Source organism: Aotus nancymaae, unplaced genomic scaffold, assembly GCF_030222135.1.
Source record: "Aotus nancymaae isolate 86718 unplaced genomic scaffold, 86718_ANA_hifiasm-v0.15.2.pri h1tg000018l, whole genome shotgun sequence".
NCBI classification, from domain to species: domain Eukaryota; kingdom Metazoa; phylum Chordata; class Mammalia; order Primates; family Aotidae; genus Aotus; species Aotus nancymaae.
The window spans coordinates 3,849,811-3,876,206 of NW_026988430.1; the positions used below are offsets into that span (position 1 = coordinate 3,849,811).

The window sequence follows — 26,396 nt, forward strand, 5'->3', positions numbered from 1 at the left end:
GGTGATCTGCGAGCCTTGGCCTCCCAAAGTGCTGGGATGACAGGCGTGAGTCACTATGCCCGGCTGGTCTGAGGCATATCTACTGAGAGGACCCGAGTCTCAGCTCCTAGTCGCACTGTACCCACTGGCTGACCCCGAACCACTCAGCTCCTCCACATCTTCTTCCCACACCTGGAAGAACCAAGATGTGGTGGGGCAGAGTGCCCAAAGTAAGAGATTGAATTCACGTTTTTCAGAGATTTTATTAAGAATAAGGCATATGACAGTCACCCTAAAGCACAGGACTCTACTTCTGTGGGTGAGTGAGTACACTCTGAAAAGCACTGGATTCAAAAGCGCAGCCAACAGAGAATTTGGAGCAGGGCCCCTCTACCCTGTCCACAGGGCGCCTGCCAGGCGGTTTTGAAGCCCTGCGCGTCTCCCATTCAAGGCTGGCGTGTCCTGGAGAAGGTAATTGGAGACCCCCCTCCCTGCACTGAGAAGCTGCCCCTCACCCTCTAGGCCTCCTCCCTCTCCACCAGGGAGGACTCCATCCTTGCTGCTTATATGGGGAAGGGCTACCCCACTTTGGCCCTGGACTAGTCCCCCAAGCTGCAGGGTGCGGTGGCTGGGCTGAGGTACAGAGCCTCTGATGGCACAGCCCATTGCGCCCTGGCCAAGTTCCAGAGCAAGGGGAGGTCCCCACCAGCAGCTCTGCGTCCTGGATCTGTCCACACTTGGGATGTGGCAGGAGCTCCACCTAGGGACCCTGAGTGTCCTCTTCAACACTCCCTCTCTCCCAGTGGGGATTCGTGCAGCAGAGGAGAGATATAGTCCTTTCCCTTCTTAGTCACCCAGACATTCCAGTGGCTGGGGGGCGTGGGGGTGGGAGGCTTCCCTAGGGCTGGGTGGGCTGTCAAGCCAAACCCAGGGAGGGTGGGGCCTCTCCCGGGCCCGAGGCTGAGGAGTTTTGGGCAGGGGTCAAGAGCAGGCCAATGACTCCAGCTCCTAGTCTCATTCTGCTGCACGGAGGGTTCTGTGCAGGCGGGTGGAGGGAAGTTTCCATTATTTTCAGGAGGGCGACAGGGGAATTTCTGTGAAAACTAGAACCCTGCATCTGCCATGGGTTCTCCCCCAGCTTGCCCCAGGCACCTCCAGCACCTCAGCTGAGAGTCAGTGAGTCAGCTGCTCCAGACTCAGAACTTTTCATCTAGGGGATCTCCAAGCCCCCACAAACAACCGTCATTATCTGTGGTTGCTAGAAGAGGGATGAGAGTTGGGTGGCACTGATGGGGTCACTTCAGGAGAGGCAGGCAGGCCACTGGAAGATCCCTGGGGCCAGCGTGTGGTGGGGCCCCAGCTGGACACCCTGGAGGCCCAGGAGGGAAGGGGGAAGGGAGCTATTGCTATAGAGATGGGGGGGGGCCAGGCAGAGGGGGCTATGGCTTTTAGTGGGTGGGTGGGCAGATAAAGTACCATCTCTGCAGAAGAATTGACCTAAGAAAGTCACCCTGTTCACCCCAAAAGTGTGGTTGTGGGAGATGAGGGTCTGTGTGGGCTCCTCTGGAAAGAGGCTCTTGCCCTCCTTCCCATGGTCCTCTGGGCACCTCTGAGAGAGGAGTGAGGCCCTCACACACAGACAGGTTCAGAAAGGAAGGGGGACAGAATAGGGGTGCAGTGAGTTACACATACTTGAGGGGGGACAGAGATGGCACAGGCACAACCACAGGACTGGTGGAGGGTAGAGGTGGGGGCAGGCAGAGCAAGGACCCCAAGCCACCTTCTTGGCCCAAGTGAGACTGGAGAGCACTGTCCCAAGGGTGCCCCAACCTCAGCCATCTGGATCCCAGGAGCTGGACACTGTACACCAGGCCTGGTTATTGCTCAGTGGTCTGGGCGGTCCCGGGTGGGGTCAGCTGGGAGGGCTGCACACTGATTGGCTGAGTGTGCTCTCTCACTGGTCGCTGCTACTTGCCAATTTCCCCTCCCTCTAACAAATGGAAGGAAAGGGGGTGTGATCGGGGATTCCCCCATCTTCATGGGGCAGTGTTGGGAGAAGAGCTTGTAACCCTAGAGCTTGACTCTGCTCACCTCCCAGACCCCTGGGTAACACGGAATGTGTGGCGTCAGCCAAGGTCAGGACCTGTCAGGAAAGGGGTGTCTGTGAGGGAGGTAAAGGCCTCTCCCTGCCCCATGTCCTCCCCTCGAAGCCCCTGGAAGACCTCACAGGCACTTAGGACTTGATGCAGGACCCACACAGGAGGAATGGCATGGGGCTCCAGGGGTGTGCTTCCTTCTAGGCTGGGCTGGGGGTGGGGGCAACAAGCTGCGCTGAACTGCCCCTCCTGCCTTTGGTGGTGGCTGGGGAGCTTAGGAGAAAGGGCTAGGAGGTGGGGCGTTCCCCTTTCCACCATTCGACATGGGGAACTGTGCATCCCACCACTGCCAGATTCCGACAGGTTCAGGGGCATCTCCGGAGGGGGTCCCGGCTGGGGACTCACCTGTGCTCCCACCATGCCCCCCAGCAAACCCAAACCCAAACTTCTATCAGTAGCTGCCACTTCCAAGAAGCCAGGCCCTTCTTTTTCCCTTTTTTTGAGACCGAGTTTTGCTCTTGTCGCCCAGGCTGGAGTGCAATGGAGCGATCTCGGCTCACTGCAACCTCCACCTCCCAGGTTCCAGCGATTCTCCTGCCTCCACTTCCCAAATAGCTGGGATTACAGGCACGCACCACCACTCCCGGCTTTTTGTATTTTTAGTAGAGACGCGGTTTCACCAAGTTGGCCAGGTCGGTCTCGAACTCGTGACCTCAAGTGATCCGCCCGTCTCAGCCTCCCAAAGTGCTGGGATTACAGGCGTGAGCCACCGTGCCCGGCCAAGGCCCTCCTTCTTCTTGCCTCTGGGTGCAGCCAGCTGATTAGGAAGCCGAGCAAAATTAGCACCAATAAACAGGACTAGGAAAACCTGGGGCTACCCCCTGAGGGGAAGACATTTCCTGCCTTCCGGAATCCTGGCACGCAGCTTGCCTCTCTGTCACCTCCCTTCCCCAGCGCAGCTCCCAGTCCCCGCGGACCCAGCGTGGCAGACTCGGGAAGAGCTGCGCTCTAGACCAAGTCCGGCCACTCGGCCGCTTCTGTAATCCTCTCCCAGGGCCCATGGATGCGACCTTCCAGAAGTTCAACTTCCAGCAGGCGCACCTTCCCCACGAGGGGCTCTGGGAAGACGCATCTTCTAAAGTGTTCCGTGCTCCCCTGCAACGACCTGTCGGCAGGTTCGGGGTGGGGGTAAAAGGACAGCCCCGAGCCCGAGCCTCTCCTGGGAGGAAGGCGGCTGGGCGGGAAGGGCGTCGGCGCGGGGGTGGGGAGGCCGGGGGTACCGCTGCCACTCCGCGTGCCTTTCGCAGGCCAGCCCGGCCCTCCCACCCCACCACAGACTGTCGGCTTTCCCGGGTCCGGGTGTGGCCCCCGCCCCTCCCGTCTCGCCGGCGGGCGGGACCGTGTCAGGATCCGGACGGCGGGGCCTCCCTGGAAAGAAAGTGCCGCCGCTCGGCCCCGCGGAGGAATCTCGCGGGAGGAGAGCGCTGGAAGCTTTGGAAACGTCGGGAAGTACAAAAGGCTGGCGGTTCGAGGGGTGGGGGAGCCGGGGCCGCAGCGACTCGCTTCCTGGAGCAGGGGCGGCCGACCTCGGCCCCCGGGACCTGTCTGCGCGGCCCGAGCCGCGTCCCTGGCCGACCCTCCCCGTGCGCCCAGCGTCACCCCGAGCCTACTCCAGATCCCCGGGCGCGCTGGGCGCGGGATGGTGCGGGCCGGCTCGGTCTGGGGGCTCCTGGGGAGGCGGCTGGCGCGGGCTGCGACCGCTGGGCCGCAGCGGCCTTCGGGCGTAGAGGAAGAGCGCGGGGTCGGGCATGGGGTCGGTGTCGTCCAGGGCGCAGGCCCCGCGGTCCCAGACGGCCCAGTCCCGGCCAGAGCCCTTGGCGGCGGCCTCGTGGGCGGCGGGCGGGCGGCGGGCCCGCGGTGCGCGGCGGCGGGGCCGGGGTTCGGCTGCGGCGGCGACGGCAGCGCCGGGGCCCGGGCGCGGGGCCTGCAGTCTCTGGCGCGCCGCGTGCAGCTGGCAGGAGAGGTAGGCGGCCGCCTCGGTGTGCTTCTGCAGCTCGGTGCCCAGCACGGTGGCGCGGTGGCTGCGGCGGCGCAGCTCCTCCAGGAAGCGGCGCTCCTCGGTGCGGAGGCTGCAGCGCAGCGCGGACACCAGCGCCTCGCGCTGCGCCACCTCCCGCCGCAGCTCTGCGTTGGCCGCAGCCCGCGCCTCCAGCTGCGACTCCAGGGCGCGGCACTTGCTCTCCAGCTCCCGGGACGCCGCCTCTGGAACGGAGCAGAGGCCGGAGGTTACAGTCACCGCCGGGACTGGAACAGAACCTGCACGGCTCAACGCTCCGTGCAACAAAGCGCCCAGGCCCGGCGCGGGAGCTCACGCCTGGAATCCCAGCATTTGGGAGGCCGAGGTGGGCGGATCACTTGAGGTCAGGAGTTCGAGACCAGCTTGGCCAGCGTGGTGCAACCGCGTCTCTACTAAAAATACAACAATGAGGCCGGGCACGGAGGCTCACACCTGAAATCCCAGCATTTGGGAAGCTAAATTGGTCAGATCACTTGAGATCAGGAGTTCGAGACCAGCCTGGCCAACATGGTGAAACCCCATTTCTACTATAAATATAAACGTTAGCCGGGCATTGTGGTGGATGCCTGTAATCCCAGCTACTCGGAGGCTGAGGCAGGAGGATCGCTTGAATCTAGGAGGCCGAGGTTGCAGTGAGCTGATATCATGCCACTGCACTCCAGCCTGGGTGACAAAGCGAGACTCCCTCTCAAAAAACAAAAACAACCAAAACAAGCCCCATTCCTCCCCACGCCCCCCACCTACTCGTACCGAGCTCCCTCTCCTTGCCCACTGGGGCTGCAGTGGCCTTCCTCGTTCCGCCCTTGCGCCTATCCTACCCTCTGCTTGGCCTCTCCTCTCATTCTTCATGTTTCAGCTTAAGTGCAAACCCCTTCCTGGCCCTTTATTCATTCCACAGATAGTTCATGGACTCCTGACCGCGTGCACTGTGTTAGGTATTGGAGGTAGGGCACATAATAAAACGGTCTCTGTGAAGCTTACAGCATAGTGGGAGAAGCATAGTAAATAATCACAAAGAAATGTGAGCTTGCAACTGTGACATGTGGAAAGTCAGTGCTGTGACTGTAACTGGAGAATGTGACCTCGAGAGGGAAGTCTTCCCAGCAGAAGAGACTGGAGCTAAGATCTAAGGATAAACAGGAGTTAAGTAGTGAAGACAGGAGAGACGGGTGCTCCAGACAGAGGGAACAGCTTGTGTAAAACCCAGTGGCAGGAAGACCTGGTGAGAGGAAGGGACTGAAGGAGCTGTGAGTGTGCGTGTGGAGTCCATGCCCTTGTTTCCTCCATAGGGCATTTATCACTTTTTTTTTTTTTTGAGACAAAGTCTCCCTCTGTTGCCAGGCTGGAGTGCAGTGGCATAGCTCACTGCAGCCTCTGCTTGAGCCTCCTGGGCTCAAGTAATCCTCCCACCTCAGCCTTCCCAGGAGCTTGGACCACAGGCATGCACATTTTTTTTTTTTTTTTTTTTTTGAGACGGAGTCTCGCTCTTGTTACCCAGGCTGGAGTGCAATGGCGCGATCTCGGCTCACCGCAACCTCCGCCTCCTGGGTTCAGGCAATTCTCCTGCCTCAGCCTCCTGAGTAGCTGGGATTACAGGCACGCGCCACCGTGCCCAGCTAATTTTTTTGTATTAATAGAGACGGGGTGTCACAATGTTGACCAGGATGGTCTCGATCTCTCGACCTCGTGATCCACCCGCCTCGGCCTCCCAAAGTGCTGGGATTACAGGCTTGAGCCACCGCGCCCGGCCAAGCATGCACATTTTTTTGTAGAGACGAGGCTTTGCCATGTTGCCTGGGCTGGTCTCGAACTCTTGGGTTCAGGCAGTCCTCCTGCCTCAGCCTCCCAAAATGTCGGGATTACAGGTCTGAGTCACCTTGGTCGGGCGCGGTGGCTCACGCCTGTAATCCCAACGCTTTGGGAGGCCAAGGCAGGTCAATCACGAGGTCAGGAGTTCAAGACCAGCCTGACCAACATGGTGAAACCTCGCCTCTACTAAAAATACAAAAATTAGCCAGGCATGGTGGCGCCTGTAACCCCAGGTACTCAAGAGGCTGAGGCAGGAGAATCACTTGAACCCAAGGCTGCAGTGAGCCAAGATCACACCACTGCACTCCAGCCTGGGCAACAGAATGAGGCTCTGTTTCAAAATAAAAAAAAAAACAGGTGTGAGTCACCACGCCCGCCCACATGTTTGTGGTTTTTTTCTTTATTGTTTGCCTTTGCCACTGCAGCAGCTTTCAACCCTGGATAGACATTGGAACTACCCAGAGAGCTTTAAAAAATGCTGTTTCCTGGGCAATACTAAAAACCAATTGAATCAGCATCCCTGGAGTTGGACCTGGGAACTGGTGTTGCTTAGATCTTCCCAGGTGATTCTTGTGTGCAGCCGAGTTGAGGACCCCTGCCTCCTGACCACAAGCTCTGTCTCGGCAGGACCATATCCTAGTACTCAGGACGTGTGAGTGTAGAGATGTAGGCAGCCGAAAGTGGAAAAAATACCCTGGAAGTGTGAAAATCACCAAGTGATAAAAGGACAAAGAAAGTTCTTAAGCCCAGTGGGTTGGCACACTCATCCCAGTGACTTGGGGGGAGGGCTGAGTGAGGAGGATCTCTTGAGCCTAGAAGTGCAAAGCTACAGTGAGCTGTGACTGTGCCACTGGACACTACAGCCTGGGCAACAGAGCAAGACCCTATCTCTAAAATAAAAAAATAGTTCTCCAAGCCCATTGAAAGACAAGATAGGCCAGGCACAGTGGCTCATGTCTATAATCCTGGCACTTTGGGAGGCTGAGGCGGGCAAATTGCTTAAGCTCAGGAGTTGAAGACCAACGTGGGTGATGTGGTGAAACCCCATCTACAAAAAAGCCGGGCATGGTGGCACGTGTCTGTAGAAACAGCTAATCTCGAGATTGAGGTGAAAGGATCTCTTGAGCCCACCCAGGAGGTGGAGGTTGCAGTGAGCAGAGATGGTGCCACTACATGCCAGCCTAGGCAACAGAGTGTGAGACTCTGTCTCAGAAAGATAAAAACCAAGACGTTGCGGCAGTGGCTTGAGCCCAGGTGACCACAAAGACCCTTTCAGACAAAGGACAGTGAGTGGGGTGAAAGAGGCTTTGTCACAGAACTGTCCTAGTGTCTGGGATGTGTGCCTCCTTCCATCAACCACCTGGGCAGAAGAGGTTGTCCTCTAAACTGGGCGGAATTAGTCCAGGTCCATAAGTGTTTAGATGATCCCTAGCTGATCTTTAAGCATGAATACACAAAGCAATCTGTAGGGCTTCTAACATCATAGCTTAAACTTCCAGCCTGTAGCACTTCTCTATAAGCAACACAGCAATACAGAAGACAGTCTGTTCTTTTTTTTGAGACCGAGTTTTGCTCTTGTTGCCCAGGCTGGAGTGCAATGGGGTGATTTCAGCTCACCCCAACCTCTGCCTCCCGGGTTGAATCAATTCTTTTGCCTCAGCCTCCCGAGCAGCTGGGATTACAGGCATGCACCACTGTGCCCGGCTAATTTTTTTTTTTTTTTTTTTTTTGAGACAGAATCTCGCTGTATCGCCAGCCTGGAGTGCAGTGTTGCAATCCTGGGTCACTGCAACTTCCATTTTCTGGTTTCAAGCAGTTCTGCCTCAGCCTCCCGAGTAGCTGGGACAACTGGCACGCACTACCACGCCCAGCTAATTTTTTGTACAGTAGAGATGGGCTTTCACCATGTTGGCCAGGATAGTCTTGAACTCTTGACCTCAGGTGACCCACCCACCTCGACCTCCCAAAGTGCTGGGATAACAGGCGTGAGTCACCGCGCCTGACTCTAGTGGAATTTCTATGACAGCAAGAAGTCTTGTAAAGTGCAGGATTTACTAGTGTGTGTGTGTTTCATTTCCTGTAAGTTCCTTGAAGTCAAGGAGCCCATCCTGACATGCATCTTGGCCTCAGCCTGCAATCACTCAGATGAGTGCACCTTGACACTGACCGTGTGGTCCCTTGGGCAAGGATGGGAAGGACTGGGGAAGTGAGTCACGTTACCATCTCCTTCGTGCTTCGCTTTCCTCACTTTGGACAGAGACATGGATACAGGGTACTGTGTGTGGTGGTGTACGTTGTTCACTGCACAAGGGCATCCCCAAGGTCATCCACTGGGCAAGTGTGGCTGACACCCTGCACTCTGCTCACCAGCCAAGGAGTGACTGTTCCCAAGTCTAGGCTGGCGACAGAGAAGGCTTGGGTCTTACTAAGGGCTGGGAAACTCCAGCTGTGGGCCCCATGACCCTTCCCCACCAGTGGTCCCTCTCTTACCTTGCTGGTGAGATTGGACCTCTCTCATTTCCAGGTCGTGCGTCAGTTCTAGGGGGAAAGAAAAGAAAAGGCAGTTTGTGTGTGTGTGTGTGTGAGAGAGAGAGAGATCATGGAAGCACAGCGCAGTAAGAGTGGCATTAGAAACCACCCCCATACTATTTTACTGCAGCCTTGCAAGGGGAAGAGATGAAGAGGTGTGTCCAGGACGCAGCCGGAACCTGGCCAGCTGGATTCTAAGCTCAGAAATCTTCCCAGCTCAAGCTCTGAGCCCGGGTTTGGAGTTTAGTTCACCCCTCCTGGGACTGAGGAACCTGGCTTGTTTTGGGGCTGGGGGAGTATCTACTCTTCCTGAGGTATTCTGCCAACTAACGAAAGCAGTCCTGGAAGACCCTTGCTGTGCAGGGCTTTGACCCTTTCGTGTTTAGCTGATGGCTGCTGGAGTGTCCTCAACTACTTGGCGGCACTGAGGCAGGCTCAGGGCAGTGGCTACTTACCAGTCTGGACACTTGCTTCTCACTGTTTTTTTTTTTTTTTTTTTGAAACGGGGTCTCGCTCTGTTGCCCAGGCTGGAGTGCAGTGATGTGATCTCAGCCCACTGCAACCTCTGCCTCCCAAATTCAAGCAATTCTCCTGCCTCAGCCTCTCGAGTAGCTGGGACTACAGGCTTCCACCACGCCTGGCTAATTTTTTGTATTTTTAGTAGAGATGTACGGGGTTTCACCATGTTGGCCAGGATAGTCTCAATCTCTTGACCTAGTGGTCTGCCCGCCACGGCCTCCCAAAGTGCTGGGATGACAGGTGTGAGCCACTGAGCCCAGCTTAATTTTATTTTTTTTGTAGCAATGGGGTCTTTCTATATCGTCCAGCCTGGTCTCAAACTCCTGGGCTCAAGCAATCCTGTCATAGCCTCCCAAAGTACTGGGATGACAGGCATGAGCCACCGCACATGGCTGCTTTTCACTGTTTTGACAGCTGGTATGGTTGAGCCTGTTATTATCTGAACATCAGCACTGCCCCCTCCCAAGCCCCAGTTCTACTGTACTCCCCCCGGCAGGGAGAGGGGCTTCGAGGAGGACCGTGCTGCTTTAGTGATGGAGGCTTGGCATTGACGGGGTGGGGCGGGCAGCCTAGGAGCCACTTGAGGGCAGTGGCGCAGGGGCAGTTTCCTCCTGGGTGCTGCAGCCTAGCCACCACCCCTCTGCCTGCCTGTTCCCCCAGTCTCCATTCCTTAGTGCCCTCCAAGCCCCATCTCTCAGCCCAGGTGAGTGTGATAACTTTTCCAGCCCCACCCCTGCTCCCCCAACTCCAGCAGGGCTCAAGAGCCTGGTACAAGGGCAGAAGGCAGCCAGAGCCACAGCTGGCGGTGATGCAGGCCTACTCAGGGGCACCTATGTGCACCTGCAGGCACACAGTCTGGTGCCCAAGGGGAGAACGTGTGAAGCTGGGGGTCGGGTAAGGAAGGCAGCACATCTCTGGGACCAGCACCCAGCAGCACCGTCAGGGACTGGCCTGTGACCCCTCTGCCCGCCCCTCTTCGCTGCCCTCACTGGGCTGTTCCAGAGCTTTACCAGAGGTGCCTTCTCTGGGGAGGCCGGTTGTTGCTGGGAGACAGACGGCTGGGATGTCTGAGCCTTCTGCTGTGACCAGAGTCTGAACCTGCTCCCTGGAGCCCCTGTGAGGGCTCCAGTGCCTCCCTCCGGGGCTTCCTGGGGCCAACTCGGCCCCTCCAAGGCCTTGTGATGTAGGCCAAGGAGGCCTGGACTGGGTTCAGGGATTTGGGGATGGGGATGCCGTGGCTATGCCATGAACTCCCTGTGGGTGGTTTCTCTTCAGCCCTTAAACCCAGGATTTGGGGGTAGGGAGATAAAAGTCCCATCTGGGCTGTAGATGAGAATGCTGTGAGGTCCCATATGCTGTGTGACCTTGGCTAGTAACAGCACCTCTCTGAGTCTCAGTTTTCTCATCTGGAAAATGGGAGCATAATAGCATCTCCTCTCTAAGGAGCTGTCACCAGGATTAAATGAGAAAAAAAAGTGAGCTTGGCCCAGGGCTAAGCTGGTGCTGAACAAGGGTGGGGAGTTCTTGTCATCAGCCACACTGCTTCGCGCCCCCAGAACACACCCACCTCTCCAGCTCTTCGTTCTGAGGCCTCGCCCACCCTCAGCCAGCCCCGGGAGCCTGTCCCCTGGGCTCCTACACCAGCCTCTCCCCCTCCCAACGCCCTCCCAGCTCTGGGTCCCTCTGTAATCTCCTTTCCCTTATTGTCTCTTTTATCATCAGCTCCTCCTTGGGGGAAAGGCCTTATTCAGTCATTTCAGCCCTGAGAATGGCTGCTGTAGCCCAGCCCAAGTTATTTTTATCTCCTTAATCAATAACTGAGAGGTGGTGGGGTATGGAAGCTCACGCCTGTAATCCCAGCACTTTGGGAGACCAAGGCAGGCGGATCATCTGAGGTCAGGAGTTCAAGACCATCCTGGCCAACATGGTGAAAGCTTGTCTCTGCTAAAAGTACAAAAATTAGCGGGGCGTGGTGGTGAGCACCTGTAGTCCCAGCTACTTGGGAGGCTGAGGCAGTAGAATGGCTTGAACCTGGAAGGTGGAGGCTGCAGTGAGCTGAGATCGTGTCACTGCACTCCAGCCTGGGTGACAGAGCGAGACTCCATCTCAAAAATAAAAAATAGTAATAAAAAAACCGAGGTTTCGGCCCATAGCCATGTGAGAAGGGCAGCGGATGTGAGGGTGCTCTGTTCCTGCTGGCTCCACACTTGGGGATCTGGCCTGGGTCCTAAAAGGAGGAGCCACCAGTTCTCAGAATTAGCAAAACTGAAACGAGAGGAACTGCCATAGGGTCTTAGGATTTTCTCTTTTCTTTTTCTTTCTTTTCGAGATGGAGTCTCACTCTTGTTGCCCAGGCTGGAGTGCCGTGGCGCAATCTCAGCTCAACGCAACCACTGCCTTCCAGGTTCAGGCGATTCTCCTACATCAGCCTCCTGAGAGGCTGAGATTACAGGCGCATGCCACCATGCCCGGCTAATTTTTGTATTTTTAGTAGAGACAGGGTTTCACCATATTGGCCAGACTGGTCTCAAACTCCTGACCTTGTGATCTGCCTGCCTCTGCCTCCTAAAGTGCTGGGATTACAGGCGTAAGCCACCGTGCCTGGTGGTTTCCTCTTTTCTTATAATTTTGTTATTTCAGTGAAAAGGTGGCATCAGGCATGAGTGAGATACTTGGGTCACTGTTGTCCCCCAGGCTGGCCTCTGCTCCCGTCCAGTCTTCAGGGGAGATGAGAATGTGTTTGCCAACTGTGTCTGTGGAGCCTAAGGAGGCGGTAATACCTGAGTCAGGACTACCGGCTTCTCATGTCACAGTGTGGGGAGTCAGCTGGGTCACTCAGATCCTTTGGGACTCAGTTTCCCTGGGCAGCGGGGAGCTCCCAGGAGCAGGTGCTGGAAGGGAGTTAGAAGTCTGAGCATCTTGGGGAGATGTCCAGAAAGCTGCAGAGGCATGTAGGGCCGTGCATCTGGAGCTCTGGGATCTAATTATCCCTCCACCACTGACATACTGGGCGGCTGTCTCTCTGGGCCTTGGTTTACCTAAGTAGGTACAATGAAGAGGCTGGGCCCTCCCAGCTAAGACAGTCTATGAGGCATTGGCTCCAAAGCCTGAATGTGGAGACTCAGCCTCAGGGAGCACTTGGGGCAGAGCCAAGCCTCTGAGAGCCGCAGGCAGCTGAGGCCCCAGGCCCAAGAGCAGAGGCCAGGCCTGGGTTGCCACTCCGGCCTTGGTGCCTCCCTCTGCTCTGCCCACAAATCCAGTCCGCAGGCAAGTCCTTTCTTTCAGCCCACCTCCCACGGGTCCTCCCCTTTCCATCCCTCGTCATCTCTCCCCTGGACCATTCACCACCTCTGCTGGGCTCCCTACCTCCCTCTCCCACCAATTCAGCTTCCATACAACTGCCAGACTGAGCTGCTTTTTCTTTCTTTCTTTTTTCTTTTTTTTGAGACAGTCTCGCTCTGTCGCCCAGGCTGGAGTGCAGTGGTGTGATAGCTCACTCCAACCTACACCTCCCAGGTTCAAGTGATTCTCCTGCCTCAGCCTTCTGAGTAGCTGGGATTACAGGTGTGCACCACCGCGCCTGGCTAATTTTTTGTATTTTTAGTAGAGATGGGGTTTCACCATGTTGGCCAGGCTGGTCTTGAACTCTTGACCTCAGGTGATCCACCCACCTCAGCCTCCCAAAGTGCTGGGATTACAGGTATCAGCCACCACACCTGGCCCAGACTGAGTTTATTATTTTTTTTCTTTGAGACAGTCTTGCGCTTGCTCTGTCATCCAGGCTGGAGTGCAGTGGCCCGATCTCGGCTCACCACAACCTCCGCTTCCTGGGTTCAAGCGATTCTCCTGCCTCAGCCTCCTGAGTAGCTGGGATTATAGGCGCACGCCACCACACCCAGCTAATTTTTGTGTTTTTAGTAGAGACGAGGTTTCACCATGTTGGCCAGGCTGGTCTCGAACTCCTGACCTCATATCTGCTCACCTCGGCCTCCCAAAGTGTTGGGATTACGGGCATGAGCCACCGCGCCTGGCCCAGACTGAGTTTCTTAATGCAGCATAATGCTATCAAGCAGCACTCAGCTGCTCAAGCACACAGCACTCAGTCTGTGCCTCCCACTACCCAGGAGGACAAACATTTTGGTGATCATGGTATTGGTCAAGGTCTTCCACACTCTGGCTCTAGTTGGATTTTTTTTTTTTTTTTTGACAGAGTCTCACTCTGTTGCCCAGGCTAGAGTGCAGTGGCACAATCTTGGCTCACTGCAACCTCTGCCTCCTGGGTTCAAGCAATTCTCCCATCTCAGCCTCCTGAGTATCTGGGACTACAGGCACCTGCCACTGCGCCCAGGTAATTTTTTGTATTTTTAGTAGAGATGGGGTTTCACCATATTGGTCAGGCTGGTCTCGAACTCCTGACCTCAGGTGATCTACCCACCTCGGCCTCTCAAAAGTGCTGGGATGACAGGTGTGAGCTGCTGCGTCCAGCCTCCAGCTGGATTTCTTATCAGTCTCCTTTAAGTGCTGCTTTACCCATCAACTAGAACTTTCCATGAGCTTCTGGCTTCCCAGCTTCTGGCCTTTGCCGTGCTCTTCCCTTCATCTGGAATGCTCTCTCCACTCCCCTTCTCCTGTGGTATTTCGGCATGTCCACATGTTACGCAGCCTCCAGGAGCTGAAGCACCCCTCCCTTGGGGAGCCTTGGAGGCTGGGTCTCCTCCCGCGCCTGCTCCTCAGGCTGGATATGCTCCTGCCCATGAGCTCCTGCTTGATTTCTCCTCTCCCTCCGTATCACCAGTTGGCCTGTGTGTCTCCCCAGCTAGACCCAGAGCTGGGAGTTGCCTGGTGAACAGTGACTCTCGGAAAGGATGGGAACCTCCGGGAATGGGTTCCCAGGAGCCCTCCACTCCCTAACCAGAGCGCTTTGCCCTGAAACTGTCAGGTGTTCCTAGAACTTCTCTGTCTGTCTTACCTCCCCAAGTCTCAGCTTCCTTATTCAAAAAAAGAGGCAGCAGAATTGGTGCAGTGTGAGGCTCACAGGGGCCGCTGGTGGGCACACCCCAGAAACTGTGGCTGTGTTGACCGGGCACGGTGGCTTACGCCTGTAATCCCCACTTTGGGAGGCCGAGGCAGGTGGATCATGAGGCCAGGAGTTCGAGACCAGCCTGGCTAATATGGTGAAACCCAACCCTATTAAAAATACAAAAATTAGCAGGCATGGTGGTGCATGCCTGTAATTGCAGCTACTTAGGAGGTAGAGACAGGAGAATTGCTTGAACCTGGGAGGGTGGAGTTTGCAGTGAGATGAGATCCAGCCACTGCACTCCAGCCTGGGCAACAGAGCGAGACTCTGTCTCAAAAAAAAAAAAAAAGGAAAAAACCAGTGGCTGTGATGATGACAATGACCAGTGATCCTTTCCCACCCGTCTGGCCGCCTCACCTGAGCAGCGTTTCTGCAGCCTCAGGATCTCCAGGTGCAGGTCTCGCAGCAGGGCCATCTGCTCCTTTTTCAGGAAGCTGATGTGGCGTTGCACGCTCTGGATCTGATGCTGCAGGGACACGGTATCCATGGCAGCCCAGGCCCGGCCCCACCTAGGGAGGACGACAAGGTAAACCCACCTCTTCCGAGCCCTTGTGCGCTGCCCCACCCTCAGCTCTTTCACCGTCTCCTCCACTCTGGGTCCTGTTGCCACCAGGAAGATGACTCCACCACTGCTGTTACTGCCCCGCTGTTTCCTTATTCAGCCTTCATGAAGAAGCAGGGTGTAGACAGGAGAGCACCGTTATTCCCATTTCACAGATGGAGAACCAGAGGCCCAGGAGGCAATGGTTTCATTCTCCTGCTCCCATGTAACTTTTTTTTTTTTTTTAAGATGGAGCCTTGCTCTGTTGCCCAGGCTGGAGTACAGTGGCGCGATCTTGGCTCACTGCAACCTCTGCCTCCCAGATTCAAGCGATTCTCCTGCCTCAGCCTCCCAGGTAGCTAGGATTACAGGCGCCTGCCACCACGCCTGGTTAATTTTTGTATTTTAGGGTTTCATCTTGTTGGCCAGGCTGGTCTTGAACTCCTGACCTCAGGTGATCCACCTGCCTCGGCCTCCCAAAGTGCTGAGATTAAGAGGTGAGCCAGTGTGCCCAGCCCTGTGTAACTTTAGCCTCTTCTGCTTCTCTCTCTCTTTTTTAAATAGAGATGGGTTTCACCATCTTGGCCAGGCTGGTCTCGAACTCCTGACCTTGTGATCCACCTGCCTCAGCCTCCCAAAGTCCTGGGATTACAGGTGTGAGCCACCGCATCCAGCCAGCCTCATCTACTTCTCAAACAGGAAAACAAATGGAGTTGCAAAGTGAATAAAAAGAGAGAGAGAAAACATGGGTTCTAGCCTGCTTCTCCTGCCCTCGCAGTGTGACCTGGGTGAGTCCTCTCCCTCTGTGGGCTCTGGGTTTTCTCATGGATAAAATGAGGGAGTTGTGGAGTGAGTGACCCCAAGTCTCTTCCAGCTCTGACATCCCACAAGTATCTCCCAAGGGCTACACGGCTGTTCTGAGGATAGTTCAACTCCAACTCAACCACAGTCCACGGCTCCGGGTGCCTCCAAGTCACAGTGGAGGAAGACGTGGTGAATGTTTCACTAACACTGACTCTGGGCTGAAGGCAGGTGGTGGAGTCCCTTTTAAAAAGAGAAAGGCTGAGCATGGTGGCTCATGCCTGTCATTCCAGCACTTTAAGAGGCTGAGTCGGGGTTGGGGGGGGGATCCTCTGAGGTCAGGAGTTCCAGACCAGCCTGGCCAACTTGGTGAAGCCCCATCTCTCCCAACAATACAAAAAATTAGCCTGGCATGGTGGTAGGCTCCTGTAATCCCAGCTACTTGGGAGTTTGAGGCAGGAGAAGTGCTTCAACCTGGGAGGCGCAGGTTGCAGTGAGCTGAGACCATGCCATTGCACTCCAGCCTAGAAGGCAGAGTGAGACTCCATCTCTAAACAAATAAACAGATAAAATAAAAGAGAAACAGGCCAGACACTGTGGCTCACACCTGTAATCCCAGCACTTTTGGAGCCCAGGGCAGGCAGATCACTTGAGTTCAGGAGTTCGAGACCAGCCTGGCCAGCATGGCAAAACCCCATCTCTACTAAAAATACAAAAAATTAGCTGGGCGCATGGTGGGGCATACGCCTGTAATCCCAGCTACTTGGGAGGCTGAGGCACAAGGATTGCTTGAACCTGGGAGGTGGAGGTTGCAATGAGCCAAGATCACGCCCCTGCACTGCAGCCTGGGCAACAAAGCAAGACTCCGTCTCAAAAATAAATAAATAAAATAAAAATAAATAACATTTTAAAAAGGAATAGGAGATGGGGAGAGACCCATGCAGTGACTCCCATTGTGGAAACTTGAGTTGCTGTGATGGATGGGGAGGCGTGCGTCCCTGAATCCTAATGATGGCTTGGCTCTCCAGCTTCGCCTCTTCTGGCCCCGCCCCTTCCCGATGACTCTCTTCTGTGATAATCAGCATCTTGGACAAGCAGAGGCAGACAGCAAACACTGGGGCCCAGGACTATGAGCTCCTGCTTTCTCAGCCAAGGACTCCCTAAGCTTTGCCTTCACCTTTGAGGAACCTGCCTTCACCTGCCCCTGGAATGTCCTGGGCGGTGGGAGAGACAGGCCAGTAAGATGAATAATTCTCTTCACTAAATGGCCCCCTCCAGACTAGCTTCCGTGTAAGACTTGGAAAATCCAGATTTTCATTTGTGGGGTCACATAAAGCAGGTCCCCCTGAGACCTCCCATCCTTGGGACACTCCTCTCTGGGCCCCTTTCTCTGGTACTCCCCTGACCCCCCAATCCAACCAAATAGGCCTTTCATTTCAACAAGGGGTGGCCCTTTGGCCTGTGGGGATCACTGGCTACAATTGCTGACCCTCTGCTATGTTCAGGGATCATTATACACATGATCTTCCTTCTGTCAACCAAGCTTCAGTAGGTATTATCACCCCACTTCACAAAAAAAGACTCTTTTTTGGGGGGACAGAATCTCGATCCGTTGCCCAGGCTGGAGTGCAGTGGTGCGATCTCGGCTCACTGCAACCTCCGCCTCCTGGGTTTAAGCAATTCTCCTGCCTCAGGCTCTGGAGTAGCTGGAACCACAGGTGTGTGCCACCACACCCAGCTAATTTATTGTATTTTTAGTAGAGACAGGGTTTCACTGTGTTAGGATGGTCTTGATCTCCTGACCTCGTGATCCGTCTGCCTCAGCCTCCCAAAGTGCTGGGATTACAGGCATGAGCCACCGCACCCGGCCAAAAAAAGACTCTTGTGCCACTCACACGCTCAGTAAGTGGTGGCAGAGTCAATTCTCCAACCAAGTCCAGAGAAGGTTCCCAATATTTACACTGATATTTACATTGGGAAGAGTCCTAGGTTTGACTCTGTCACCCAGGCTGGAGTACAATGAGGCGATCTGCAACCTCAAACTCCTGGGCTCTAGCAATCCTTCCACCCCAGCCTCCCAAGTAGCTAAGGACTACAGGTGCACACCACCACTCCTGGCTAATTTTTAATTTTTTTGTAGAGACAGGGTCTCACTTTACTGCCCAGGCTGGTGTTCACCTCCTAGCCTCAAGCAATCCTCCCACCTTGGTCTCCCAAAGTGCTGGCATTACAGGCATGACCCACTGCACCCAGCTGATTTGTGGCTGTTTCAGTTACCTGCTGTGTGACTTTTGGCATAGAAATTGACCTCTCTGAGCTATTTTCCTCCTATAAGAAAGATGGGGCTGCAAATCCTACAGTCCTAGGATAGTTGTAAGGATTAAATGAGATAACAAATGTAAGGCTGGGCGAGGTGGCTCATGTTTGTAATCCCAACACTTTGGGAGGCTGAGGTGGGTAGATCACCTGAGGTCAGGGGTTTGAGACCTGGCTGACCAATATGGTGAAACCCTGTCTCTACTAAAAATACAAAATTAGCCGGGCGCAATGGTGCATGCCTGTAGTTCAGCTACTTGGGAGGCTGAGATGGGAGGATCGCTTGAGCCCAGGAGTTCTGGGCTGTAGTGCGCTATGCCGATTGGCTGTCCGCACTAAGTTCGGCATCAATATGGTGACCTCCTGGGAAAAGGGGACCACCAGGTTGCCTAAGGAGGGGTGAACCGGCCCAGGTCGGAAATGGAGCAGGTTAAAACTCCTGTGCTGATCAGTACTGGGATCGCGCCTGTGAATAGCCACTGCACTCCAGCCTGGGAAACATAGCGAGACCCCATCTCTTAAAATAAATAAATAAATAAATACAAAAATTAGCCGGGTGTGGTGGCACACGCCTGTAGTCCCAGCTGCTCAGGAGGGAGGCTGAGGCAGGAGAATCGCGTGAACCTGGGAGGCGGAGACTGCAGTGAGCCAAGATCATGCCACTGCGCTCCAGCCTGGAGACAGAGCGGGAGTCCGTCTCACATAAATAAATAAATAAATAGAAAATAAAAATAAATAAAATAAATAGAATAAAGAAATGTAAAGTGCTTAGCACAGGACCTGGCTCAATCAATGCTGCATCCCTTCTTCCTCTACTTCTCTGTCCATTTACTGTGTGAGGAGGTTAACTCCTGTCTTGATCTGCTCATGTTTCCGTTCAGTCATTTAGTGATCTCCTATTGCCACGCCCTGTGCTGGGCTAGGGCAGCGCAGTACTGAACGCAGTAAAGTCTCTGCTCTCATGGACCTCACAGGGTGGAGAGAATCAAACAAATGTGTTGAACAAACAGATAATGCAAATAAGGATGTAATTACAATATGTGATGAGTGCCATGAAAGAGACCTACAAGGTAACGTCAAAAATTAAGAGGGGAACCTACTTTAGATTTGAGGTGAGGAAAGTTCTCTTTGAGGAAGCAACTTTTAGGCTGACACCTGTGATAGGCAGAATTCCAAGACGGTCCCCAAAATTCCCAGCCTCTGGCCTGCAGGTGCTCTGCTAGACTGTGGATGGGGCCTGTGCGTATGATGGATTTCACCCCATGATTAGGCTAGACACAAAGGTGAAGGGATTCTGCAGATGTAATTAAGGCATCCAATCAGTCAACTCTGATTTAATCAAAATGGAGATTATTCTGGGTATGCCTGACGTAATTAGGAAAGCCATTCAAAAGAAGCCTGAGGCCGGGTGGGGGGCTCACGCCTGTAATCTCAGCACTTCAGGCAACCTGTGGAAATGTTGTCTCTACCAAAATACAAAAATTAGTTGGGCTTGGTAGCATGAGCCTGTAGTCCAGCTACTCAGGAGGCTGAGGTGGGAGGATGGCTTGCACCCAGGAGCTTAAGTCTGTGGTGAGCCATGATCCTGCCATTGCACTGCAGTCCTGGCGACAGAGAAAGACCCTGTCTCAGCCGGGTGTGGTGGCTCATACCTGTAATCCCAGCACTTTGGGAGGCTGAGGCGGGTGGATCGCCTGAGGTCGGGAGTTCAAGACTAGCCTGACCAACATGGAAAAACCCCACCTCTACTAAAAAGTACAAAATTAGCCAGGCGTGGTGGTGCATGCCTGTAATCCCAGCTACTCGGGAGGCTGAGGCAGAGGAATTGCTTGAATCTGGGAGGCAGAGGTTGCAGTGAGCTGAGGTTGTGGTGAGCCGAGATTGCGCTATTGCACTCTAGCCAGGGCAACAAGAGTAAAACTGTCTCAAAAAAAAAAAAAAAAAGCCAGACTCCTGGTGCTTAGACATTGTAAGATGATAAATTTATGTTATTTTAAGTCATTATGTTTATGATAATTTGTTACACAGCAATAAAAATCTAATACAGACTTGAAGGAGGGGTAGGAATTAAAGAATGAAAGGAAGAGCATTTCCAACAGGGAACAGCATCTGTGAAGGCACAGAGGTAGGAAAGAACTAAGTGATCATAATGATAGCCGAGTTTACGGAGGGCTTACTATGTGTCAAACTTTCTGCTAAGTGCTTCTGGTCTGTCTGAGAAACAGACATTGCCATGGTAGTTAGGGCTGAAGTGAAAGGTACACAGGAAGGAAAGTTATCAAGGGTAGGATCACATGGCATCTTGTATATCATGTTAAGAATTTTTAGGCTGGGCGCAGTGGCTCATGCCTGTAATCCCAGCACTTTGGGAGGCCAAGACAGGTGGAGCACTTGAGGTCAGGAGTTCAAGACCACCCTGGCCAACATGGTGAAACCCCATCTCTACTAAAAATACAAAAATTAGCCAGGCTTGAAGGCGTGTGCCTATAGTCCCAGCTACTCCGGAGGCTGAGGCAGGAGAATCCAGGTAGGTGGAGCTTGCAGTGAGCCAAGATCATGCCATTGCACTCCAGCTTGGGCAACAGAGCAAGACTCCAACTCCAAAAAAATATATGTAATATTAAGTGAATTTAGAAGTTCTTAGAAGGGCCAAGTGCAGTGGCTCACACCTGTAATCCTAGCACTTTGGGAGGCTGAGGTGGGTGGATCACCTGAGGTCAGGAGTTCAAGACCAGCCTGGCCACATGGTGAAACCCCATCTTTAAAAAAAAAAAAAAGAATTTTTTTTTTTTGAGATGGAGTTTCGCTCTTGTTACCCAGGCTGGAGTGCACTGGCGCGATCTCGGCTCCGCAACCTCCGCCTCCTGGGTTCAGACAATTCTCCTGCCTCAGCCTCCTGAGTAGCTGGGATTACAGGCATGCACCATGCCCAGCTAATTTTTTGTATTTTTAGTAGAGACGGGGTTTCACCATGTTGACCGGGATGGTCTCGATCTCTTGACCTCGTGATCCACCTGCCTCGGCCTCCCAAAGTGCTGGGATTACAGGCGTGAGCCACCGTGCCAGGCAAAAAGAAGTTCTTAAAAGAATTCTAAGCAGTGAAAGAACATGCTATGATTTGCATTTTTTTTTTGAGACAGGGTCTCACTCTGTCCCCCAGGCTGGAATGTAGTGTCCCCCAGGCTCAGGCTGAGACTCCACCTCAGTCCCCCAAGGAGCTGGGACCATAGGCTCATGCTACCATGTCCGGCTAAAAAAGACATCTGGGTGCAGTGGCTCACACCTGTATTTCCAGCACTTTGGGAGGCCAAGGTGGGTGAATCACGAGGTCAGGAGATCTAGACCATTCTGGCCAACATGGTGAAACCTCATCTCTACTAAATTATAAAAAATTAGCCAGGTGTGGTGGTGTGCACCTGTGGTCCCAGCTACTTGGGAGGCTGAGGCAGGGGAATCGCTTGAACCTGGGAGGCGGAGGTTGCAGTGAGCTGAGGTTGTACCACTGCACTCCAGCTTGGGCAACAGAGCCAGACTGTGTCTCAAAAACAAAAAGATAAAAGATAAAGTAAAAACATAATATTATGCTGGTGCACAACTTAGGAGAAACAGGTGAGCTGCGTGTGCGTGCGACTGTGTGTCTGTGTCGGGATTTGTGTGCTTGCATATCTGTATGTGTGCCTGAGTGTGCCTGTGTGCCTCAAGGAGCACGTGTGAGTGTTTCTCGATCCTCTCGCTGCTGTGTCTGCTGTGTGCACACCTGGAGGATGAAGGTGTGTGGGCCCGTGCTTGGGATAAAGAGAGAAAACGTCTGCTCCTAGCCACTGATACGCAAACGTTTCTGAAGAGAAAAGGCCTTCCCTCACAGCTCTGGAGACTGGACTCAGGCCACCGTGAGAGGCTCGGCCAAACAGCTGCTTCTGTGCTTTCCCAGAATGACTCGAGTATTTGCTTCCAACTAGGCAGGCTGCTTTTCTCAGGGCAGAAATTTGGGTCACAAACAATCTTGGCAAATATTCTTCCTTAGGCGTTACTGTTCTTTTGGGGGAGGGTGGGAGATAGCGTGGGGAAGGGAACTAGTGACAACCAAAATCTCTCTGTGTGGCTGGGGAGTTGCCGGCACTACTTCAGAAGGCCCAAGCCAGGAAAACATCGGATGTTCCCATCAGAAACGCAGTCCTGGAACATCTGGGCTTCAGACGCTCATGCCTGAGGAAGTGGCCTAAGCTAGTAACAGCAGCTGAAGGGCTGGTGCTATCAGCGCCGTCTTTCCCCCATATCCAGCACTAGGCGTCCAGCCTGAGTTAACATGCTCAGGGAAGAGGGTCACTGTCCTCTGTCCACTGTCCTGACCACATCAGGGACTGCATTGTTTCTGCTTCCCTCCTTCTTCTGGTTCTCTTGAGATTTTTTTTCTGTTAATTTTCCCTTCTCCTTCTTTTTTTTTTTAAGAGACGGGGATTCACTGTGTTGGCCAGGCTGGTCTTGAACTCTTGACCTCAAGTGATCTGTCCGCCTCGGCCTCCCAAAGTGCTGGGATTACAGGCGTGAGCCACTGCGCCTGGCCATTTTTTTTTTTTTTTTGAGATGATGGAGTCTTGCTATGTTGCCCAGGCTGGAGTGCAGTGGCGCAATCTTGGCTCACTGCAACCTCTGACTCCTGGGTTCAAGCAATTCTCCTGCCTCAGCCTCCCAATAGCTGGGATTACAGGCGCCCACCAAAATGCCTGGCTAATTTTTGTATTTTTGGTAGAGTCAGGGTCTCACCATGTTGGCCAGGCTGGTCTCGAACTCCTGACCTCAGGTGATACGCCCACCTTGGCCTCCCAAAGTGCTGGGATTACAGGTGTGAGCCACCATGCCTGGACCAGTTCTTACAGCTCTTTGGGTTGAAAGAACCATGCAAAGTACAGAATCATAGCTGGGCATGGTGGCGTGTGCCTGTAGTCCCAGCTACTCGGGAGGCTGAGGCTGGAGGATCTCTTGAGTCCAGGAGTTCTGGGCTGTAGTGCGCTATGCCGATCGGGTGTCCACACTAAGTTCGGCATCAATATGGTGACCTCCCCTGAGCAGGGGACCACCAGGTTGCCTAAGGAGGGGTGAACCGGCCCAGGTCGGAAACAGAGCAGGTCAAAACTCCCGTGCTGATCAGTAGTGGGATAGCGCCTGTGAATAGCCACTGCATTCCAGCCTGGGCAACATAGCGAGACCCTGTCTCTTTTTAATAATAATAATAATAAAAAGTACAGAATCATAGTGCTTAGGACCCAGAGGACCTTCAAAATCATCTCAGTTAGTGGTTTTCAAGTTTTGCTCCATAGACCTCGAGGACTCCACTAAGGGGTCTGAAAAGGACTGGGGGCAAAGGGCAAGGCCGGAAGCTTTGCCTTTTTATCCCTCCTTTATATTATGAGCTTATGCATACATACAAATTCATTGGAGGAAAGGCTTTTTCTCACCCACAGGTTTTTTCTTAATTATTATTTTTTTAATTATTTTTTTTGAGACGGAGACTCACTCTGTCACCTAGGCTGGAGTGCAGTGGCATCGTCTCAGCTCAGTGCAACCTCTGCCTACTGGGCTCAAGCAATTCTGCTGCTTCAGCCTGCCGAGTAACTGGGACTTCAGGAGCCTGCCACCATGCCTAGCTAATTTTTGTATTTTTAGTAGACAAGGGGTTTTGCCATGTTGGCCAGGCTGGTCTTGAACTCCTGACCTCAAGTGATCCACCTGCCTCAGTCTCCCAAAGTGCTGGGATTAGAGGTGTGAGCCACCACGCCTCCAAAACCTCTTTTTAGCCCAGTCATTCCTTGGGTATCTAAATATTACCTTCCCCACACCCTTTTCATCTGCTCAAGGTCCCCTGGCCTCTGCTGCCTCTTTCCCTCAGGCAGAGGAGGTTGCTGGGAGAGAAACCAGACCCTGCACTTCTTGTGACCTGCTTGCTCGGGGCTTGCACTGTCTGCCACCCCTCACTCACTGACCGATTCTCTTGTCCCAGGTTCAGCTTTTCCTAGTGTTTCTTTTCTGTTTTGGACTGAAAATATTTATCAAGTCAACAAATATCTCTGTGCTGTTCTTAACAGTTAATACCCACGTTTTGTTAAAATTCTTTTTTTTTTTTTTTTTTTTTTTTGAGACGGAGTTTCGCTCTTGTTACCCGGGCTGGAGTGCAATGGCGCGATCTCGGCTCACCGCAACCTCCGCCTCCTGGGTTCAGGCAATTCTCCTGCCTAAGCCTCCTGAGTGGCTGGGATTACAGGCATGTGCCACCATGCCCAGCTAATTTTTTGTATTTTTAGTAGAGACAGGGTTTCACCATGTTGACCAGGATGGTCTCGATCTCTTGACCTCGTGATCCACATGCCTCAGCCTCCCAAAGTGCTGGAATTACAGGTGTGAGCCACCGCGCCCGGCTAAAATTCTTTAAGTATGTATGTTTTCTTGTTTTAAGGAGAATGTTAGACTTATATTTATTATTCTTATAGTCAGGGAAGATATATTAGATAGGACAGGCATGGCAATAAGTGAACAAATAAATGAATCAGACCAGGCGCGGTGGCTCACGCCTGAAATCCTAACACTTTGGGAGGCCAAGGCAGGCTGATCACCCGAGGTCAAGAGTTCAAGACCAGCCTGGCCAACATGCGAAACTAGGTCTCTGAAAATTAGCAGGGTGTGGTGGCACACGCCTGTAGTCCCAGCTACTCGGGAGGCTGAGGCAGGAGAATCACTTCAACCCAGGAGCTGGAGGTTGCAGTGAGCTGAGATCATGCCAGGCACTCCAGCCTGGGTGACAAAAACAAAACTCTGTCTCAAAAAAAAAAAAGGATCAATATAAGCTTTCTTTTTCTTAGTCATTATTCCTGTTCCTGGCCTGACTCAGAGGCCTGGGGCAGTAGGAGAGCAGGAAGGCAAGCAGCCTTTCTTGGACATGGCATGAATGCATAGGTAATAATACTTATAATAATAAGTAATTGGTACTGTTCTTAGCATTTTACATATATTAACTCACTTATCTTGGCAACAACCCCACGCTGAAGATTCTATTAATGTATCCACTTTATGGATGACGAGACAAGCTGAGGGGTAAAGGAGTTTGCTCAATATACATAACTACAGTGCCTGGCAACTAGAAGCACCCCACTGGGCGATCATCCTGGCATTGATGGCCTCTCACAAGAGAATCCAAAGAGGAGAACATCAGCCTGCATTTAGCAGTCGTCTTTGCAGGCTGATCTTCTCTGTGGGATTCTACCTCTTGCTGCTCTCATGACAACCTTTTCCAGAAGCCCAGTAGCCAGGCATCCCCTCACTTACCATGTCCACCCTGTCTGCCTCTTGAAACCTGACCCATCCTTCAGGGCCTTGCTCTGGCGTTACCTTTACCATGAAGCCATCCCTGATCCCCCACCAAGCTGGAAAGACTCTCTCCCGCCTCTTTGTTTCCCAGGCAATTTGTTGGAATCTGGGTGGTGGCTAGCACCACAGTCTGTCATATTATCACTTTGTGTTCTGTGTGTGTGTGTGTGTGCACATGTGCCTGCACGCACCTGGCTTCTGTGCTAAGCCATATGCTTCCTGAGGGCAAGGCTTTGTCTCTGGGAATCTCTTGCAAGGAACAGGCCCACAATGAATGTTGCTGAAACCAGGAGAATGGATTGAGTCTTGCTGGGAATCACCAGGGCAAGTAAATACACTGTTAAAAAATAAGTACGCTGCTCCCCAACCCCAAGTCCTTGGCTTTTCTGGGAATTTGAGTCTAGAGCAAGGATTCAGCCTTTGACAAATGACTAGGACTCTGTCTGCAAGGTGGGGCCGCTTGGCCAGTGGTGGTGCCACATCCCCCAAGACCTTGTGGTCCTCTCCACTCCAGAGCCCCTCCCCCCTTATCCCTCAACTCTGGCTGCCCCCTCCACTGAAGATCTCAGGAGCCCCCCCACCTTAGCAAAGCTGAGGATCCAGTCACCACACGGGAATGTGGTATATGGGGAAGCTGGAGCCCCCCACCCCCTTCAGGCTTCATGTTCTGCCCTGATTATGCCTCCAATATGACTCCCAGGGAAGGCAGGGCTGCGGGGGGGGGGGCATGTGGAGACTAAGGAGCACGGGGAAGAGAGGGAGCAGAGAGGAGGGCAAAGGCAGCAGAAAGAAAGGTGTGCGTGGTGGGAGGCGGCGAGGCTCGACCTCCTGCCTCTCTGGACGCCCGGCAGCGCCAGGCAGGGCCCGGGGTCTGGGCGGTGGAGGACAACTTCTGCCAGCAGCCCGCCGCGAGTCAGCCCGCCTCCCGCGCGCTGCGGTGCCCAGCCCCGCGCCAGCCCTCCCGGGGGAGCTGGAGCCCGGCCGCGCTGCTCCCCCCGGGGCTGCCCCGGCGCCCACACCCCCCACACCCACCGACCGGCCTCCTCACCTTCGGGACCTGGGAGCCACCGGCCGGCGGGGCCCGGGGTCCGGGCCGGGCTGGGTGGGGGCGGCGCTCTTTACCCCCGCGCTAGCTGCGCCCGGGGTTCCGCAGCGCCCGCCCCGGCTGCGGCGCCATCAGCTGCTGGGAGGCTGCGGGGCAGTCGGGCAGGGGCTCCGGGGGGTTCGGGGGCGCCGAAGGGGGGTCGGGGCGGGCTCGAGGCGTAAACACCCAGCAACGTGACCGGAACT

The 26,396-nt window shown here is 53.9% G+C and overlaps 1 protein-coding gene across 1 annotated transcript; it reads right to left on the reverse strand.

Moving 5' to 3' along the window:
• Positions 1-222: 222 nt before the first annotated feature.
• Positions 223-26,396, reverse strand: LOC110568375 (coiled-coil domain-containing 92B). Its single transcript, XM_064378116.1, has 4 exons — positions 26,155-26,396; positions 14,447-14,598; positions 8,452-8,499; positions 223-4,337 (listed from the first exon to the last, which is right to left on the reverse strand). Exons 2-4 carry the CDS (start codon positions 14,574-14,576, stop codon positions 3,742-3,744), a joined length of 774 nt encoding a protein of 257 aa, XP_064234186.1. The 5' UTR covers positions 14,577-14,598; positions 26,155-26,396; the 3' UTR covers positions 223-3,741.